This window comes from Ambystoma mexicanum, chromosome 1q, assembly GCF_040938575.1.
Source record: "Ambystoma mexicanum isolate Mex_15411 chromosome 1q, UKY_AmexF1_1, whole genome shotgun sequence".
Classification (NCBI taxonomy): domain Eukaryota; kingdom Metazoa; phylum Chordata; class Amphibia; order Caudata; family Ambystomatidae; genus Ambystoma; species Ambystoma mexicanum.
In genome coordinates this window covers 1545895407-1545909479 of record NC_090922.1, presented here as the reverse complement: position 1 = coordinate 1545909479, position 14073 = coordinate 1545895407, and the positions used below count along the sequence as shown (strand labels likewise).

The following is a 14073-nucleotide window of genomic DNA, read 5'->3' as shown; positions in this document are numbered from 1 at the left end:
CTAACACATCTTTGAGCTCTCCACGTAGACCTCTATAAAACAGCGTAATCCTTTTGTCCTCAGGCCATTGAGTTTCCACTATCAGTCTGTTGAAAGACGCAATATAAGCCAAAAGGTCTTGATTACCTTGTCGCAACGAAAGAAGCTCATTGTCCAAGGCCTGCCCCTGTGAATGTCTTGCGAACAGTTTTTCCATACTGAGCTGAAAAGCTTGAAAATCATGGAGGACCGGATCATCTTGATTTACTAGAGGGATCGACCAGTCTGCCGCATTGCCACTAAGGTACGAAAGCACGAAAGCTACTTTAGCTTGATCAGTTGGAAAGGCTGCTGGCCGGCATAAGAAATGCAACCGGCACTGATTGATAAATACTGCAAACCTCTTTGGGTCACCAGAAAATCGTTCGGGCGGAGCCAGAGGTACATTCCCAGGTAGGTTGATCTGCACTGGATTCATAGAGGATGTAGAAGGAAGATTTCCCCCAGATGCGGGTAACGGGGTCTGTCCGGCTTGTGACTGTAGCAATTGTCTAGCGAGATCATCTGTTCGCTCCTTGGAAATAATCAGTTCCCTTCTTAGAGCGTTCGTTTCCTGACGGGCTGCATGCACTTCTGCCCTTAGTTCCCCAAGTAACTAGGCTAGCTGGTCGGTATCCAAGGTTTCCATAGCGCCTGGACAGGAGTTTTGTGGTACGCTTTGCGTTCTGTAACTCTCACCTGATTCCCGTAGAGGCGCCGGTCTTGACTGGGCGTATACCGTATCTTCAAAGGTGATGTGTAACACACGGCTGGCTCTTTGGGCTGGACCTCTGTGCACTGTATGTCTGACTCGAAGGGTAAGATGTCTGCAGATAGAAAATATGGGATTAAGGAACTGGGTTATTGAATGTCTCTCTCTTCTTCCCTTTCTCTTCTCCTGTAGAACCCCAAAGGTTAACGCTCTCACCTTAGGTAAGTGAACGCTGTGCTCTCCATCTGCCTCGGGGCAGGGTGCTGTAACCAGTTTCTTCACTGGATAAGGGGAGCAGGCCTCTTGACTTCAGAGGACTGCTGTCCGTCGTTTACTGCACGAACGGTAAGTTTCGAGTAATTCTAATGTCTTTAAAGTCTTTAGTAATGATGTCTCTTGTTTTGCAGGGTTCCGGCGATGGCGGGTGACGGGCTGAAGTGAGTTGAAGATGGAGCCCGTGTGATGAATAGAAGCGCCTGGAAGCACGTAAGTAAGCGCTTGTTGCCTGCTTCACGATGCGCTCTAACTGTCTTGTTATTTTGCAGGTACAAGTTCGGAGCGGCTGCAGGGTGCCGGAATACCCACTGGGTTAGATGTGGAAAGGAGTAATGGCACGTGAGTATTAAAATTCCCCAATGTCTTTAAACGCACCTTGTTTTGTCTTTCAGATGCGGGATGCAGCGCCAAAGGCCTCCGGAGCGTGCGAAGAGTTGGTAAGCTTTTGTCTTTCAGATGCCGGAATGCAGTGTGAAGACCTCCGGAGCGCACGAAGAGTAGGTAAGCCTTTGTCTTTCAGATGCCGGAATGCAGCGCGAGGCGTTGGTGACAGCCGATGGACCAGGTAAGTGAAGAGCTGTCACTGAAGACCGTAATGCTAACCTGTTCTTTCTTGTCTTTATAGGTGTTGCTGAAGACTGGATTCAGGATGGTAAGCCTTTTTCCTGAGGCCCAGGATCAGATGCAGAAGACACGATGAGCGTTCTGCTGCAGATGATGCAGAATAACGCAAAGCAAGATTCATCCATCGGGTGTGGTTTAAATAGCCTCCTGTAGTGCTTAGGTGTCTCCCTCCACAGCCACGCCTAGGTAAGAAAAGAGTTCCTGCTTTCCAGAAGAGTTCCAATGTTCTGAATCTAGGGAGTGGCTCCTGCCCCACCCAACAGGAAAAGTAGTTCCAAACAGAAGAGGATCAGAGGCTCAACTGGCAGGCAAGTAAGCAGCATGGTCTGCTGCAGGTAAGTCCACCCAAGCATTATGAGCCCGGCGCTTCCAGCGCTGGGACTGGGCATATTTATGAGCCTGGTGCCACTGGCGCCAGGACTGGGTCCAAAAGGTCCCAATTGGGACTGGTTGGCACTCGGAACCTGGGTTATGGATCTGCTTCCAAGGGAGTTGGGAAAACCCTGACCTTTTGGAAGCAGAGATCATGACAGACAGGCCCACCACTGAAGGTCTCGAGCCACCCTGCCGGGAACCTGAAGAAGATCTGTCATTCTCCCTGAGAATTGTGACCACTGAGTCCTCAGTGCCCACTGGAGGGATCTCATTCTCAGGCGAGCCTCTGGCACTAGGAAAATGCAGGATGCCATGAGGCCTAGCAACCTCAAAAAGTCGAAGGCTGGGAGACGTTGGGCATGCTGGAACTTGGTAACCATCTGTAGAATATCTTGAGCCCTCACCTCTGGTGGCGAGGCTTTTCCCAGGGAAGTATCCAGGATCGCTCCTATGAACTGGAGTCTCTGCGATGGTATCATTTGTGACTTCCTTAAATTGAGGGAGAAGCCCAGTCTGTGAAGGAAGTGGCACACGTGATTTAGCTGGATCTGAGCTTGTTCCGGAGAAACAGCCCTGATCAACCAATCGTCCAGGTAGGGGTAGACGTGAATCCCTTCCCTCCTTAGACTTGCAGCCACTACCGACATTAACTTGGTGAAGACCCTCAGGGCGGCGGTCAGCCCAAATGGCAGCACTCGAAATTGATAGTGAGAGTTGCCAATTGCGAACCTCAGGTATTTCCTGTGTTTGAGATGGATAGGCACATGGAAATAAGCGTCCTGAAGGTCCAGAGATACCAACCAGTCCTGGAACTGAAGGGCCTGGAGGATCTGAGAAAGAGTGACCATCTTGAATTTGTCTTTTCTGAGGAATTTGTTCAATTCTCGCAAGTCCAATATGGGTCTCAGCCCTCCGTCTTTCTTTGGAATGAGAAAGTAAGGGGAGTATCAGCCCTTGTTCCTCTCCGCTACAGGTACCGGTTCTATGGCACCTTTCTCTAGCAGGTCCCAAATTTCCTGCAAGAGGAGCGGATCTGGAGCTTTCTGAGAGCTGATCCCCGGTGGATGACTGAGGTATACGAAGGAAAGGCAGGCAGTAACCTTGGGCAACTGTTTCCAATGCCCAAGCATCTGACGTGATAGCCTGCCATACCGCTAGATGTTGAGTCAACCTGCCTCCTACAGGTGTCCTGTGAGGGAAGTCCTCAGAGTGGTTTTGGGGCGGCTGATGCAGATGCCGATGGTAAAGAGGCACCTGCTGTTGCTGCGGCTTTTGAATATCTACCCCGTCCACCTTGGGTAGTTCTTCTTTGACCCCTTTGAGCCAGTCGTCCTCTACCTCTTCCGAATGCGGAGTAGAAGCGAAAGGACTTGCCCCTCGCAGAGGTTCCTGTGGGACGAAAAGGAGTCTGACGGATTGCAGCTCCTAGGGATTTTGCTGCTGCTTTTGAAGTTTGCAGTTTCTCTAAACTGTCATCCGCCTTTTTCCCGAACAAAGAAGAGCCATCGAATGGCATGTTCAAGAGCCTGGCTTCAAAATCTGGGGCAAAACCCGACTTTCTCAACCAAGCGAATCTCCTGGTTGATGTACTTGCCGCCATTGCTCTGCTGATACTGTCAGCCGAATCAATGCCCGTCTGGAGGGATTCGCACATAGCGTCTTTACCGTCCTGTATAATATTCAGGAACGCATCCCTTTCTTCTCCCTCCGGGATGCAGTCAGCCGCTGTAGAAGCACACTCCCAAAGTGTATGGCTGAACCTAGCAAGGGTGCAAGTAGCATTAACATATTTTAACGCCATGCTTCATGCTGAAAAGACTTTCTTTGCCATAGCATCATATTTTTTAACGTCCCTGTCCTGTGGGACGGTAGGATAAGCCGTCTTGACATCGGTAGAGGATGCTGCCTGTACCACCAGACTTTCTGGGGATGGGTGTTTAGACAAAAACTCTGGGTCTGTAGAAGAAACCCTGTACTTTGTAGACAGTTTTTTTATTTACTGCTGGTACTACATCTGGGGTTTCCCAGTTTGTCATGATCTTTCTCTGAAGAGCTTTATGAAAAGGCACCACAGGATCCTCCTGTGGGCCTTTGTCAAGAATATCCGTGAGGTCATCTTGTTGGAAAGATTGAGAAGGTGCAGACCACCCCATGAACTCTGTAATCCTGGCCATTAAGGCTCTGTAGGGGGTTTCAGCATGCTCCCCCGGGTCTGGCTTAGCAAACTCCACCTCAGGGGAAGTGTCTAACCCACTTGCCTCATGTAAAGAATCATGAAGATCCTTTATCCTGCGCTCTTCAGAGGAAAATTCCTCTCTAACTGGGGTTACAGGTCCCTGTAACTCAAATGTGTCTTCCTGTTCAGACAAATCACCCTCTTCTAAAATTGAGGATATAGTTCTCAATTGTTCTGAACTCATAAAGGGAGTAAATCCCATTTCCAAGGCAGAGGGTGCCGAACTTGTCATTATTGGCCTCAAAAACGTCGATGTCGTCGACGCCGACGTCGAAGGCTTCGAGCGTGGCGTCGAAAACAGAGGCGGAGGCCTCGAAGACCTCGACAGAATTGGAATTCTACTCGACAATATCGAAGCCATCGACGTCGAGGGCCTGGGGATAGTCACCGGATGTGTGGTAACCGTGACTTTTCTTGGCGTCGACGCCGGTGTCGAAGCTGGCGTCGAGTCGACAGACCCGTGTGTCGAAGGTCCCTTCGACAACGGCATCGAAGACACCGACCTCGACGGAACCTTAGTCGACGGCACCTACGAGGAAGGTTTGGAGGTCATAGTCCTGCACGAGGGTTCGAGACGCGCTCGAGAGGTTTCTTTCGCCGGGTACTGCGACTCGCGGCGTTTTTGACCTTCGGGTCTTTCGACCAGAGCATCGCTTTCGGCAGTCTTCGAGGGGGTCGAGGCCGCTTTCTCGAAGACGCTCATCATATTTTTTCGGAATTCCTCCCATTCAGCCCGGGAACTATGTTTCGTGGGGCAAGGGATTCTTTTTGGCGAAACAGAGGAAGAGGAAGACGGAGAAGGGGATCTTCGACGTCCTCTCTTCGAGTGCTTCGATCTCGAGGAGTGATGAGACCCACTCCGAGACCTGGAGCGCGAATGGTGACGAGGAGACGAATGTCTCGACTTCGTCGACGAAGAAGAAGCTTTAAAAGTCTTACCTTTCTCCAGCTTCCCCCTACGCTCCTTCAGGGCCTTAGCTGTCATGGACATACAGTCCTCGCATTCCGAACAATGGTGTTCAGCTCCCAAACACCACAGACAAATTCTGTGAGGATCGGTCAACGACATCTTTTTCCCACAATCTCGACATTTCTTGAAGCCGGATCGAGGAGTTGTCGGTTCCGACGAGGAAGCCATGGAGTACGGATCGAATAACTCGAGGTAAATAGGATTAATCTGACTAAGAACTGAGCAACGGTATTCCGAGGCACTGAGTAAGCGCGGAAAAACGGAACTGAGCAACGGACGCTGCGCGCGGCCTTTATAGGCAGGATGACGTCGACGTCGATACGACGGCTGTCGAAGGACATCGACTCGGAGGGCGTCGACGCGCAGCGCCCTCTAGAGAAAAAATTTTCCGAGTCCAGCAGAGCTGGAAGGAGATATCTAAGATGAGGAATACGTCGGAGGACACAATCCCTTCGAAACACAGGTTTGATCCCAGAGTCTGCGCTTATAAACATCCGGGTATTAAGCACGTTATAAATACGCAACTAAGAGACATATTCCTGTAACAGTGCCTCGATGCCCCTGGGCTGTGTGATCACTTTAAAAATGCAAATAAATAGTTCAGAGGTAAGTTTTGATTTGCTGATGGCTCGAAATATTCCTGAAACTACGTCTCTGAGACAAACACAAGGTCAGGATGATAGTCCTCAAGAAGGCTGTTACAGTCTTGGGCGTGCACAAAGAGCAGGCGTTCACTACAAAACAGTTCACAGAACTGCGGGCGTTGCCATTCAAGAAGGCATTGTTTAAAACCAAAATATTAGCATTAAAATCTGGTGGAAAAATAGTAGCAGCTGGTGGCAAGCTAAGTAAGGAGATGGAGTTCGTAAAAATTGATGAATTAGTGATAACGGGGAAGATGACTCATGTTGTTCTCTCGTTCCTGGGTCCTCGACCCTACCCTCGTGGTGAGTGGTTTTTCCCGAAAACCAGTCAGAGGGAGATTCCCTCCAATCTTCATAATTCTCATTTCAGGGTCCCAGACCCGGTTTAACCTCTCTCAGGTTCCAGACCCTCTTCGGCCCCTTTCTGTGCCTCACGACCCTTGCAGCGTATTGACTGGGTCTGCTATCCTCCCTTTGTCTCAGAAGGTCAGACTGTCGCCCGTTACCTTTAGGTGATCCTGCACAGCGCGGTGGCTCTACTGGGGACTGGAGTTGGCCGTCCGTTCCTCCTCCACGGTCGTCAGCTTCTCACATCAGCTTCTTTGACCCATAACTCTGGCAATGCAAGTATGGCTCTTGGACCCCACAGTCCACCTTATGGGACTGTTGCCTCTGCCTGGCCTCATGGTCAAAGGAAAGACGGACCTCCAGTCCTGGAGAGCCACCTTCTGGCTTCTTCTGCTCCCCGGTCTCCGTCTCTCTGCTCCCACACCTCACAGCTTGCCTGCTGTTGCTCAGGGGCTGGCATGACAACATAGTAAGTCCATCTTTCGTTTTTATTGTAAGCGGATATAGAAGACTAGAGTGCTCATTCAAGTTCTCAGCATTGCTCTTCCTTGTGCCACAATGCCTCCTCGTCGTTCCAGTACTTAGATCTCCCTTAGGTAGTCCCTGTTCTTCCTCGTCTCAGTGGTTATTATGTTTTCGAGCTTACTTCGTCATCAAAAAGGCACTTCAACAGTTTGTCCAAGAGTTGTTGTCATTTATGTTTAAGACTTCCTTAACGTGTAGTATTTGGTCTTGTAATGGGCCAAATTAAATGAGGACGTTGTCCAGGTAGTAGACAAAAGAATGAAACAAGATGTCTGCAAATATGTGGTCTATGAGATGATGGAAGACAGAAGAAGCATTAAACAACCCGAAAGGCATCACATGATATTCAAACTGTCTTCCATTCATCTCCTTTACGATCCTGTGTAATGTAGTCCGCTCCACGGAATTCTAGTTTCATGAAAATGGTGGCACCACTAACTGCTTCCAATATGTCATGAATAAGGGACAGAGGATACTTATCTTTCACTGTGGCCCTGTTTAGTTTTCTGTAGTCTAGGCAGGATTGAGGCTCTGGAGTGCCTTTTTTAGGGACAAAGAAAAAGAGCGAGTTAATCTGGACCCCAAAGTAACTAAAGTTCCTATAGACCCCTTTCCTGCATACTTGTGGGATATAACGTCCTTCTGGACAGGACAGGGTTGCTTTTTTTATGCAAAAACATTGTTCTTTTTATATTTTTATGCAGGGCCAGCCCATGTATGGCTCTAGCCCCGCCTTCCTGAGCACTGCCCAGCGTATTACCCTTTAGAGCGCCACAGTCGGTAGACAGAATAGCAATTAAAGGGAATGTTTTTAGAGGCGACAGTGGGTGGGCATTAGGAGGAACAGAGATTATGGACTAGGGGTTCGTTAGTCACTATAGTAAGAACATTTTTTCTTACTGCTATGTCCCGTCCTCTTTCTTCCATACTTGTGGGAGAATTCCCAGCACTGATGTATAGAAATGGTTGGATGAATTAAACTCCATTAGTTAAAGAGGTTGCTAAGGATCGCTTGGCCAAACTCTGCGTCAGACCTAGAGCCAAGGTCGAGACAATTTTTAGAGAATGCTGAGTGAGAGGCGCAAATGGATGCTTTTGCAATGGTTTCCCAGGGAACCTACTTTTGGAAAGCCACATAAGCCATTTCACCCCGCACTAGATGTGCATGGATGCCTTCGGGCGTCTGCAGGCCTTCCACTGAGAGGGCTTCGATGATACAGGAAACTATCAAGAAGAGAATCAATTGTCTTCTTGTAGAATCGTAGTCTTATCGTAGAATCGTAGTCTGTGGTAGGAGGTTCTGGTGTCAGGATGTCTAGATAAAACAAGATCAATCGGCTTGTCATGAAAAGCCCAAATCGACCAAGGGCGAGTACTCTCCCTCGTGCACATCCGCCATATCCTTATTGGCGGGACATTCAGCAGGAGGTGCTCTGCGTGGAGCACGTTAGATAGGCTCAAGCTCCTTTGGCTCAGGAGATCACTCCACGGGTGTTTGAGAAGGTGGGGGAGGCAGAACTTCCACTGACCCTACTGGTTCCTGTGGCGTGGGAAAAACCTCCAAAACGAAGTCCTTGAAGTAGGCATTCATTTTATCAGAACACATTAGGTTTTGGAAACGGCTAAAAAAATGCTTCCTCCGAAATTTGCGTTTGCTGTGGAGTCGGTCTGGTGAACAGATTCTGGTATCTAGCTTAGTCCCCGAATGAGGCACCTCAGACGCCTCCTCCCTGAGCTGTATGACCCCAGGAAGGTGTCAATAGGATGGGGTGCTCAAGGCCAGCCAGTTTCTTTATACCTCGAACTCCCTTAGGTGTCCGGGAGGAACTCAGTTGAAAACCTCCTCCCGCCTGACTAGTCATCTTTCAAGTGCCTGGACCAAGAGGGAATCACAATAGACGCATGCGTTCTACCGATGATAGGGGCCTAGACACTCAAGGCAAAGATTGTGAGGTTCTGCCGCCACGTATTAATGTCCACCGGAGACACATTATGTAAAGCCCTTACGCTTCGGCATAGGCGGAAGAAAAGAAAACGGAGGAACCACAGCAGGAAGACAAATTGAAGGACAAGAGCAGGTAAGAAAATGACCCACGATGCTAGTCCGTCCAACCCCAACCGTGCAGAGAAAAGAACTGAAGGGCGATGCACTGGACGGGGCTCAGGAAGATGGAGCTAGAGCCATACACGTGCTGTCCTTCCATAAAAATAAAAGGGTGCTCTGTTCCTATCCCACAAGTATGGAGGAAAGGAGAAAGGATGCAGTAGTATGGGAGATTGGTTCTTAGGTGTTCTCACAAGGCGAGGCGGTACATGTGTTCGGAAGGAACTGTGGCTCATAGCAAAGTCATACTCTCGATGTGGTGGCAGTTTTATCTCATAGGTATTGCTGAAAATGTCTGAAAAGTCCCAATATTTTGAGGTTATCAGCTCAATGTTATCGATTTGTGGCTTGGACATACAAGTCGTTTCCAAGTGTTGGAATACCGCATCAGTGGTCGAGATTCTCCGTAAGCAATGGTCCATGGAAAAACAGTGACCCCAAAAACTATGTCTGCGATAACCAGTTCATTGAAGGCGTGTGTTTTTGTAGCATGGAGTTTCCTTCTCTCACCCATAAGCATTGCTAACATGTGTCCCTCTACAGGAGTCTCCTCCTCTCCTCAGTCTGTAGTACAGTCACTGCCGGAGAAGTGAAGAGTATACACGTCAATGGGATGTTAGATATAACTGTAAGAAACACTTGACCGGGTAATATTAGTGAAGGGAACCGCCCACTCTCTATAGAATAAACCGGCAAAAACCAGGTATAGCAGTCCCTACAGCTGTATCCTCAATGGGCTTTGATCTTCCAAAATAGCTCACTGGTGCTAGAAACAAAGAAATACATCTCTGCAGTGAGCTAGGCAGCTATTCTGGAAATCTGATACAAGGCTGCCTTTGCCCCTTGCAAACCAATAAGAAAGCTTGACATACATACCTGTGTCTAGAATATTTACATCACGTGTAGCGTTTCCTAAAAGAAAAAAAAAAGAACAGGGTTTAGTAAGTTTCATTTAATGATACTTCCTTCTCATTTATAAGCATGCAAGTCATTAAAATCCCAAAGGCAAATGTGTATCTGTGCAAGCCTGGCCTGAAAGCAACAGGTCAATCCTGTGGACCCTCATTACTATACTTTGCATTTTGATTGATAGATGTCGTCATAGTTTGGGGATTCTAAGTCATTCTCTGCAGTGACTCCTTGTTCATACTGATGGGAGGCACCTGGAGCCTTTGTTCCAGCATAATAATTACCCAAATTGACCTTTTACACAATTGACCTAATTATAGTGGTCCTAATTGAACTTCTGCACAATTGACCTTTATATTATTTTATATATGTATCGAGTTGATTTTGTATTATAAATGATATAAGGGGATTGGGTGGGTGGATTCCCCCCGCATATATGTCCTAATTGACCTAAATTAGGTCAATTCTCCCGAAGTCAATTTTGAAAAGGTCAATTAGTATACAACCTAATAATCATGCCAACTGTAAGAGCAGAACCTGGCTACTGTTAGATTGGATGTAGCAGAGTGCCTGATGAGGATGCACTGTGAGGCGGGGTGCTTGTGGAAGGCGCAGGGTAGCATGAGGAGAGAGATAGTTCTAGGGATGATGGCTGGGACAAACAAGATGGGAACTGGCAGAACGAGGTTGCCTTTCCAGAAGTGTCTTAACCTTTATCTCAATAAAGGCTCGCCTGTTTCCTATCCTGCGAGGTTCGGACTGGTTCCTGCATACCCCCTCATAGTTCAGGTGCTGTGATGTCAGACGCGTTATCATATTGTTTGGGCACAGAGGTCGATACACTAATCGGTGCATAGTAGAGGTGCCATTGTGTCTATGCAGACAGAGCTGCATAGGCACTGTCAGGGCCTTCAGTGCAAAGTCTGATGGTAAAGTTGGATTAAGGTTAGCCTGAAGTGTTCCCACAGGGTGGTGATTTGGACGAGGAGGGGCAAGAACTGGGTGGCAGTGGCCATAGGGATTAGCATGGCCATGTGATCCATAAGCAAACATCAAATACACGGTCTGTACCCCTCCTCAAATGTCATTTCCATTGAAAAGCATTACAGACCCTCATTCAAATCTGATATTTCAAGACCTTATGCTAACGTGCTTATTTTAATCACCATAGTTTTGGCTTAAAGGTAGCGCTTTCAGCACTATCTAATAGCCCAAACTAAACACGGCTTACAAATAATCATGGCATCCCCATAACAGCACAACGTTTGATGTTATTGTGCAAAAAAAGCTAGCTCACATATATCTGGGGGAGGTTTTGGCCAGTGACAGGAAGGTAGTGGGTTTGAATGGTCATAGGGATTAGCCCGACAATGGACAGTTAAAGGGTGGGTTAAAACAACAAATACCACCCACATTATAAGTGTTCTGCTCACATCCCTCCTGAGGTTTATCTGTACACCTCAGCTTACACCTGGCACTAAAGTAGCACTTAACAGCTCAAACTGAAACACTGGACACCCATGTCCTGAATGGAATGGGGCATTTGCGTCATCGTGTTTTTAATGGGCAGCACCTAAAAAACAAATCCTGCACATAAACGGCGCAGCCTTCCAAAGAGGTTTGTGTGCCTTCCCTCCCTGGCTCACCTTCCTCCCAGGAACATACTGGCCCCTTAGAAAGGCTGACGGGTACACAGACGGCGCATTCATCGCTCAGGGTCCCATTCTCATCTTGGCGCAGTGAGCGTGCTAAATAACACGACTCACTGAGCCATTTCTTGACACCCAGGCACCACTTCTATTCTCATGTGGGCCTGGACATCTTCGCAAAGCACGACAGTGCTTTCGCTGTAATCCGCCTGTTTCTAATGGAAACAGGCGGATTGCAGAATCTCGGCAGCATTTTCGTTAAATAACGAGGGAATCGTTATTTAAGGAAAATGCTGCCGAGAACACAGTTCCTATACACCAAAGTGAGCAGCTTCAACATTGCAGGATGTTGAAGCTGCTTACTGTGGTGTATAGCAAAGTGTTCATATACACTCGTCTGTGTATATGAACACTTTCATTTACACCAAAGCGAGCAGCTTTAACGTTGCAGGATGCAACGTTGAAGCTGCTTGCTTTGGTGTACATGAAAGAGTCCATTTACAACACGGGTGTATGGACACTTTCATTTACACCAAACAAGGCTTCTTGTGGCACTCCTCCAGTTCAACGACACCAAAAGAGTAGCGTAAATGTGCACTAGTTTAGCACACATATTAAACTGGAGGAGTGCCACAAGAATAGGCTTGCAAAAAGCCAGTTTACGACTGTGGCGGTTGGTTTCCAACCCATCCTAGCAACCGCCACATGTATTCCGAAAGTGGCGCATTCCTTCCGTTCGGAAGAATGCGCCACCTTCAGAATAGGTCTTAAGTACCGAAAAGGTTGTTAAGCCTTTTAACGTCCTTTTCGGTACTTAACACCTGTATGAGAATCGGGCCCTCAGAGCTGTGCACGCGCATAAGAACCGAATAGTTTAAGCGATTATTGCCTGATGCTGGTGGGCACGTGGTACAGACGTCCACAATCCAGAAAACCAATTCAGTTTGAGCCTACATCAGCCCAGATCAAAGCTCAACCCTTAACGTGAAAATATGAATGCATAACATCCATTTGAAAAAAATGGTGAGAGGATCCTGCAATAAGGCTCTCTGCAGACGTGCACCCATTCATGACCGGGGAGCTCAAGGCATGTATGAGGCTTTGCTGTGAGAAAGACCGGTACACCGCATAACCCCCCACCATTAGAATCAATCTAGTGGGAAGGGTTTGCCTCCGTGCATTGCACAGGCCGACAGGACCACAAGAGCGTGCGCGCAGCCCGGACACAGCGTGATCTAGTGCTCACAAGGTGGTACCCGTGGCTGTGAGATGGCATGCACTGCAAACACAACCTTATTTCATGAACTAAAAAGCCAGCCGGATAAGTGGGGTCTTCAGAGGTCCAGGCACACGTGGGGTCTTCCTTTCAGCCCGCGCTGCAAGTCCACACAACAGCTCCCCCCATCTTCCTAAAGCTTGGCTTAGGGGAACAGCCCTGCCCTCATGCCCACCCTGCTGCGCAGATCCTCCTCAAAATATCCCCAATCATAAACGCCTGTATACAAAAGTTAAATAAGACAAGCTCCCAAAATGTTAAAAAGATTATACTCGGATGACTTAATGTATGAGCAGGGGAAGCATAACCAAACCACACCAAATACCCTGCGTACGCCTCCTCAAATGTCAGCTCCACTGAAAAGCACCAAGACCCTCATTCAAAGCTCCTATTTCAATGACAATAGCTTCGGCTTAAAGGGTCACCTAGAAAGGGAGGAAAGAGGAACTAAGGAGTACTTCACTAGGCGCATGGCCCCCTTCTTTGGGGTTAATGGAATGCACCTTTGAGGGACCATTCGGGAGTTAGAGATGCGTGATCAAGTGCACGCGAACTAGAGACAGGAAACTTTGCACCCTACACATTTGAGTAACTGTCGTGTTACCAGATAAGGTACTGTACTATTCTAGGACCAACTTGTCTGCAGAGATGTTGGTTGTCAGATTCTTTGAATGCAGTGGATGGTCGGTGAGCATTTATTTCAGCTCACTGGAGAGTGATGATTCTGCGCCTGGCTGCTAAGGCGTGATTAAGTAGGATTCGAAAAGGGGACACCATGCAGTCTCATCCTGCTACATTTCAATGCTTTTTTCTAGTCACATGCAGGAAGGTTTAATGCCGGCTTGCAGGGTTTGGACTGTGCGCTAAACTGGTAGTATAATTTGCAATGTGTAGGTGGAGTTATGACACATATTCCATCCCTGTAATCATCTTTCTGATGCTTGTATCTGCTTGGTTTTTCATGCCGTGCATAGGCCGACAGCTAGTGGTTGGTGCAGAGTACCATTTCTAAATGGAAAATGGACATGAACGAGGCGTGTTTTTAATACTATCCCTACTGCGACGTGTACTGAACCCATGGTCCTTCACGCATCAAGGTCAGATTGTTTTATTTGTGACCCTGTGAATGCATGAAGTGTGTAGTAAAAGGATAAAAGGTGTGAGGGAAGCACAGGTTGTCCATGTACCTTCTAATCCGAATGAGGGAGGGTGGGCACATATGAATCTAAGCAGACACTATCAGAAAGACAGGTACAGGTTTGTCTCCTGAGGCTTCTCCGTTTGCTTAGAATGACATGCATTGCATAGGCTAGCGAGCAGTACCAGAAGGTGGTGGCTTGTTAGGCGCCTAGGCAAAAACATGTTAGAACACCGTCTGTTCCACCTGAGACTCACTCCTTGCCTGTG

At 48.0% G+C, this 14073-nt stretch overlaps 1 protein-coding gene across 3 annotated transcripts in view; it reads right to left on the bottom strand.

The window, feature by feature from the left end:
* The window catches only part of LOC138551732 (glioma pathogenesis-related protein 1-like), a 446524-nt gene that overhangs the window by 57192 nt on the left and 375259 nt on the right, over nt 1-14073 (bottom strand). For all 3 annotated transcript variants that reach the window (XM_069642503.1, XM_069642502.1, XM_069642501.1), the window contains one exon: nt 9709-9744. In XM_069642503.1, coding sequence (XP_069498604.1) covers nt 9724-9744 — 21 coding nt within the window. In that variant the 3' untranslated portion in view covers nt 9709-9723. The remainder of the gene's footprint in view (nt 1-9708; nt 9745-14073) is intronic.